This window comes from Misgurnus anguillicaudatus, chromosome 10, assembly GCF_027580225.2.
Source record: "Misgurnus anguillicaudatus chromosome 10, ASM2758022v2, whole genome shotgun sequence".
Classification (NCBI taxonomy): domain Eukaryota; kingdom Metazoa; phylum Chordata; class Actinopteri; order Cypriniformes; family Cobitidae; genus Misgurnus; species Misgurnus anguillicaudatus.
This window is the reverse complement of record NC_073346.2, coordinates 39,618,895-39,625,394: the sequence shown is the minus strand read 5'-3', so window position 1 is coordinate 39,625,394 and position 6,500 is coordinate 39,618,895. Positions and strand designations below refer to the sequence as shown.

Sequence of the window (6,500 nt, the reverse complement as noted above, 5' to 3'; positions counted from 1 at the left end):
GGTCTGAAGCTGAAGGTACAATTTGAGACCTGATAGAAGTGACCTTATTTATAAAAAAGCCAAGGAAGTTTTCACACATAGCAGGGGATGCCTCCATACAAGCATTCTGCGGGGCATTTAAAAGTAAATCAATGGTGTTAAATAAAACACGAGGCTTGTGACAATTTGCCAGAATAATATCTGAGAAATGTTTTCTTTTAGCATCCTTAACAGTTTTTTGATAATGGTGCCAACAATCCCTTAACATTTGAAGAGACACCTGCAGTTTGTCCTTCTTCCACTTGCGCTCAGCTCTGCGGCACTCACGTCTGGCAGCATGCGTCATGTCATTTAGCCAGGGCTCAGATTTAGTTTTCGGCTGCCTGGATTTTAATGGAGCCACAGTGTTTAAAACAGTTTGGCAGGTGGAGTGAAACCATGAGCTAAGCTCCTCTGTGTGCAATACAGACTCAGGAAAAAAGGAGTACTGACTGAAAGTAACCGAGAACTGAGCAGCAGTGGAAGGGTTAATCATACGACAGCGCCGTGCAGCAGCGCGAGGTTTAACTGTATGACAGGCAACATCAGTCTCAAATAGTACAGGCATATGGTCAGAAAACACTGCATCACATATCTCTAAATTAAAAACAGGTAAACCATGTGATAACACCAGATCAAGTGTGTGTCCATGTTCTTGTGTGGGTCCAGACACAGATTGCACAAGATTAAAAGAATCAATGAGATTTAAAAAACCCTTTGCCATTGGCTTATCAGGACAACACACGTGAACATTAAAATCCCCAACGATAAGAACACGATCATATTTAGGCATGATTTCGGCTAGAAAAGCAGTAAAATCATTTAAAAAGTCTTTATTGTACTTGGGTGGCCGATAGACTACAGCACACAACACTGAATGCGAATTACCAATCTCAAATAAGCTCAGCTCAAAGCTGCTAAAAGCGAATGACAGCAATATCTGTTTACATTTATAATGACTCTTAAATACAGTCGCTACTCCTCCTCCTCGGCCAGATTTTCGCGGGGAGTTAAAGTAGCAACAATCATGGTGTAAAAGTTCTGTGAAAGCGCTAGACTCACCATCACTCAGCCAAGTCTCAGTTACACAGAGGAAATCCAATCCTCGGGATGTAAAAAAGTCCTTTAAGACAAAAGTCTTATTTGCTAGCAGTCTAGCATTTACCAACCCAAACCTGACCGGAAGCGGCGGGTCCGCGACGTTGGATGTCCATGAAACCCGACACAGAGACCGCAAGTTGCTGTGATTCACTCCGCGCCAGCGGGGACGAGGAGAGCAGGTGCCGCGGGGCTGGAACACCTCATCCGGTCCGACAACAGGTATCAGCCAGGCATCAACAGGGTCCAGCGAGCGTCGTGGAATAACGAGGCTAGGGATGACTCCAAACTCAATCCTAAAAGATGTAGAACAGCAGGCCAGACGGGCCTTCAACCTCACTAGCCAGCCGCTGCGTTTTCCCCGGCGGCGGGTGCGCTTTCGTCTGTGCTCACGGCGAGAAGGTGGAGCCGAGGCGCGCCAAAGGCTTTGCCAGAAGCGGGGGCAAAGTTTCACGTCCACCATCATTCAGTTTTACAATATTTTCGGCAGAAAATCTCAGATCCAGCAGTGTTTGGCGATCATACACCAGTAAGGAGTTGACATTCCGTGCAAAAAGCGAAACAAACAACAATAACACACACAGCAATGACAGTGACAGACGGCAAGCCACACACAACGGCGCCATCTTCCAATAAGTTTAGGGGGGTTAGGATGACAGACAGGGTGGCTGAAGACCCCCTAAAAAGGGTCAAGAACCGCCCCTAACATAACAAGTGCTTCAAGTTTACTCAGTACACAAACAAGAGTTTTGTGAAGCTACATAATAAAATTGATCTGAGATCAGATAAAAATCACAGTAAACTCTGGTTTATGGGTTCACTTTGTGATCAACATCCCCTAGTGTAATAGATTCGACACAGTAACGAATCCTCATTTGTGCAATCACGTGACTTGGTCAATGGGTTTGATACGCGCTCCGAAGCTTTGATTCAAAACAAATGATTCATAAAGATTTCTATGGGCACAAATTCAAAATACGCCTTCATTGTGTCATGTGTGTTGCTTGTCATTATAAAATAGGGGTTTGTTGCATCGTGTGTCATGTCGGAGTAGGTGTCTGCTGCACATGTGTCGAAACGGTTTATGATAGAAGAGACGCTCACGTTCACAAATACTCGCAAGACACTCACTTAACACTAATCTCTGATTACACATGAGATTAAGCGAGTATCTGGCAGGCGCGAGTGTCTCTTTTATCATAAACCCGAAAGCGTCTGCTGCAGGCTCATATTTCGACATCACGCGTGATGCCAATAGGTTCACATTACACGCCGAACACATATTTTAACATGATGAGCCACATAAATGTTGTGATGATCTTTGCATTGTGCGCCGTCGAAAAAGAAGTCACCGCCGCCACTGTATTACATATCATTCTGTAATTAAATTATTGCAGTTTCATAGTCATGTGGAGGTATAAAAAAGTTTTCTTTTTGTCTTTTTTTGCAGACAGCTATGTTATTTAAAAAGGTTAGAGAAAGTCTGAAGCATTGATTCGGTAAAGGTGAATCATTATATCTTTATAACGACAACCTTTTCCCTGAGGCGTTTTAGGGCGAGGCATCGTTCTTATAAACAAGATCCCCAACGAACTCACAAGTTCATTCATTCAGCTGTGACACACAGGAGAAGATCATTGTACGTAAGACTTTTATTTAATTCATCTCTTTGTTGCTTTTTTTATTGAGAACTCAATAAACAATTTCTTGTGTAAGACCACATCGATAATGTGTTAATTTATGTCTTAATCTCCTAAGACCTGAGTTTTTGTTTGTCTTTTTTTCAGATTTCTACCAGCTTTTGGGGGGGGGGTTAGGAAGAATCAATAAATATAATAACCAAATATTTTTTAAGAACATGAAGCAGTGTATTTGTCCATGTTTGTGTTCAACAGGTTCCAGTTAAACAGAATAAAGTATTATGGTGCAAACAACAAAAAAAATTGATGTCCACATTATGTCTTAGAAGGATAATGAAATAAAATTATTCTTTTCAGTTGAACTAATTGTCCACAAATTACACTGTATAATTCTCTCTCAATCTCTCTTTCACTTTGTTCAGGTTGTGAAAATGGAGTCTTTGTCTGCAGCAAACACACAATTCTCTCTCAATGTGTTTAAGAAGATCAGTGATATAAACACTAGTGGAAATGTCTTCTACTCTCCTCTCAGCATCTCCTCGGCTCTGGCCATGGTGTCACTTGGTGCTAAAGGAAACACAAAAGATCAGATCTTACAGGTGATGACACATAAAGTCCAGTTTCTGCATCTTTGGGCATTTTTTACTTTAATGCACAGAATGATGAGAGTATTGTGGATTTGTTTAAGTCATTAGAATAGTTTGTTCTTGTAGGTTCTGTGTCTTAACAAATCTGGACCTGGACCAGCTGATCAGGTTCAGTATGAATACATGAAACCCAAACCTCATAACTTTACAGTAACAAGTGTTTGTTGTATTTGTCAAATTATATTTATTGTTGTTGATGTAAAGAGAAATCTTCTGTTCAGCAGGAGGATCTCATTCATTCCAGCTACAACAAACTCATGAGCGAGTTGAACAAACCAGGAGTCCCATATATGTTGAGTCTTGCCAATCGTCTGTATGGAGAGAAATCCTATCAGTTTATTGATGTAAGATGAGTTTATTCAGTCTCTCACTCGTGTTAATAAAGATTCTCAGATCTAATGTGACTTTCAATTCATTTCATTTTCTGTGTTATAGAAATTCATTAGTGACTCACAAAAATACTACCAGGCTGGACTGGAGTCTGTGGACTTCATAAAAAACTCAGAAGCTGCACGCGTCAACATCAACAACTGGGTGGAGGAAAACACACAAGGTTAAAATTTTCTTAAACTTAAAAGTTACCATACGCTCACAACATCAATGTCTCTTTGATGGTTCCCACGTAATCCAGGTAGTGGCAGCGATTTGCACCAAAACGTATTTGTTTTTATTTAGGGTTATTTAAGTTTTCTTTAATAAAATGAACACATAGCACTCTGAAATAAAAATTTGCTGAACTTTTAGATTATTATCTGCACTTATCTGAAGCTCTTTGTTTTGTGCAAGCAGCTTTAATAAAGCTTGTTTATTCAGTAGTCGATGAATAAACAACACAATGTTGTTTCTCATTGTGATAAATGTGATAAAAGCATTTGCAGATGTTTTACAAAATACACAACAATGTTTGCAATGAAATGTGTCCACTATCAAAATATGTCATATCCATTAATTAACTTACAATTAAAGGTTTCTGTGACATCTCGTGAGGTTTCTGTAAAAGTCTCACTATTTAGAACATGATGCATGATGGGATACGATTAGCATTGACTCCAAAGCAGTATTCGGGAAAGTATGGGTTTAGTGTGGGTTAAGGGCACTGCACTTTCCAGTTTTAAGACATTCGACAGTCTTGCGCACTTCCAGTCTCATGCACGCGCTCTTAAGTGGACAAGAACACAAGTGTGGGTATTTGGATGCAAGCTTTGTCTTGATTTGTGCTTTACCAAGTTCCCAAGGTTGTTATTTAATCTGTTTGTATCACAGGGAGGATCAAGGATTTGCTGGCACAGGGGATCCTTAATAATATGACACGTTTGGTTTTGGTGAACGCCCTCTACTTCAAAGGGAACTGGGAGAGAGAATTCTTCTCGCCAGACACTGTTGATCAACCATTTAAAGTGAACAAGGTGAGATTCAATGATCTTCTTATGTATGAACTTCTTCGGTGTTTTGACATTAAGGGTTAAAGTATCATGTTCTCATTGATGTTTGACAGAATGAAACTAAACCAGTGAAGATGATGAATCAGAGGTCAGACTTTCCTCTGACCTTCATCCCAGAGGTGAACAGTCAGATCCTGGAGCTGCCGTATGTCGGGAAGAATATGAGTATGTTGATCATCCTTCCAGATGAGATTGAAGACGACACCACTGGACTTCAGCAGCTGAGACAGGAGAGATTGAGAGTGTTTAAAGCGTTATTTCACATCAACAGACAGACATTAACATAACTCTCTTATCCAGCTGGAGAAAACACTGACCTATGAGAAGCTCATGGAGTGGACCAAACCTGACAACATGAAGATACAATACGTTGCATTATCTCTTCCTAAATTCAAGCTGGAAGAAACTTATGACATGAAGAATCTACTGGTGAAACTGGGAATGGTGGATGCTTTTGAGATGGGGAAGGCAAATTTTTCAGACCTTTCCCACAATAATGATCTGGTGGTGTCTGAGGTGATTCATAAAACCTTTGTTGAGGTCAATGAAGAGGGAACAGAAGCAGCAGCAGCTACTGGTATGGTCTGTCAGTGCCTTATGGGACGCCTCGGCATTTCAAAGGCTTTCAATGCTGATCATCCCTTCCTGTTTTTTATCCGACACAATCCCACCAACACCATTCTGTTTTATGGACGCTTCTGTTCTCCATGAGCTCCTTCTGGTAAAGATGATGTGATTGTCATGTATTGTATGGCTACAATCACTGCAGAGCCTGAGGAGCAAATCTGGATCCTTCAGGATACAAGCACTACTCTCCTACTAGACCACAACTTAGTATACATGACAAACAATAAATCCTTGGCATTATTTGCTTTAGCATTTTCACACTTGTGTTTTCTGTGTCTTCTTCTGTGGTCCTGTTGTAAAAGTAATACAAAATTTAATTTTGTGGTAAGCAAATTGTTTGACCCTATACTGCGAGTGACTTTGTAGCATTTGTCTGTTAAATTAACTATTGTTTGAGACCAGGTAAAATGCATGATTATTTAGTAATTACTATTTGAAAGAAAATGAGTTGTGTTATTGATCTGCCCCTTTTATCGAGGATGCATCAGAAGGTGACTTGGTTGCAGAGCAACCAAATTTCCCAGAATGCATTTCGTGTCAACAGCAATGGAGCTTAAAACTTGCACAATATCCAAAATATTACTCTTTCTGTGTCATAAAGTGAAGTTTTAAAAGCTGTTCAGTCGAGAATATAGATTAATACACTTTAAATCTTTGGTCAGTTAGAAAAGAAGGCACCTTCCTATATTAAAATTTCCTCCAACGATTTTGGATAATATGTGAGTTCCAGGTGATAAGCGGGTGGTCAGCACCGTGTTTTTTGCCGCTGACTCAATGCAGTTGCTCTGCCCTTCAGTGTCTGATAGTCAAACATAAAATATTCCCTTTGGATATATCCAGGAAGTGTGATTTGCTGGGGGGATGGCGAGGATTATCCCCCTCTGGTCTTTATATCCCTGCCTCTGATGAATACTTTTTATCCCCTCATGATTAATGGTCATCAAACAGCCTAAAATATAGATAATTTAATATAAGACCATTGCCACGTAATAGTGCAAACAACAGTAAAATTAGGAATGGAGTATTAC

General features: G+C 40.2%; 1 protein-coding gene across 1 annotated transcript; it reads left to right on the top strand.

Moving 5' to 3' along the window:
• The first annotated feature begins 2,459 nt into the window (after positions 1 to 2,459).
• On the top strand, positions 2,460 to 5,730 carry LOC129448846 (leukocyte elastase inhibitor). The gene is made up of 8 exons (XM_073872612.1): positions 2,460 to 2,755; positions 3,179 to 3,355; positions 3,470 to 3,511; positions 3,625 to 3,747; positions 3,839 to 3,956; positions 4,667 to 4,809; positions 4,899 to 5,087; positions 5,146 to 5,730. Exons 2-8 carry the CDS (start codon positions 3,188 to 3,190, stop codon positions 5,554 to 5,556), a joined length of 1,194 nt encoding a protein of 397 aa, XP_073728713.1. The 5' UTR covers positions 2,460 to 2,755; positions 3,179 to 3,187; the 3' UTR covers positions 5,557 to 5,730.
• The last annotated feature ends 770 nt before the right edge of the window (positions 5,731 to 6,500 follow it).

Excerpts from the sequence above, each read along its gene's own strand:
- LOC129448846 (XM_073872612.1), top strand. The coding sequence starts at position 3,188 with ATGGAGTCTTTGTCTGCAGCAAACACACAATTCTCTCTCAATGTGTTT. Across the intron at positions 3,356-3,469 it reads CAAAAGATCAGATCTTACAG|GTTCTGTGTCTTAACAAATC; the intron begins GTGATGACACAT and ends TTGTTCTTGTAG. Across the intron at positions 4,810-4,898 it reads AACCATTTAAAGTGAACAAG|AATGAAACTAAACCAGTGAA; the intron begins GTGAGATTCAAT and ends GATGTTTGACAG.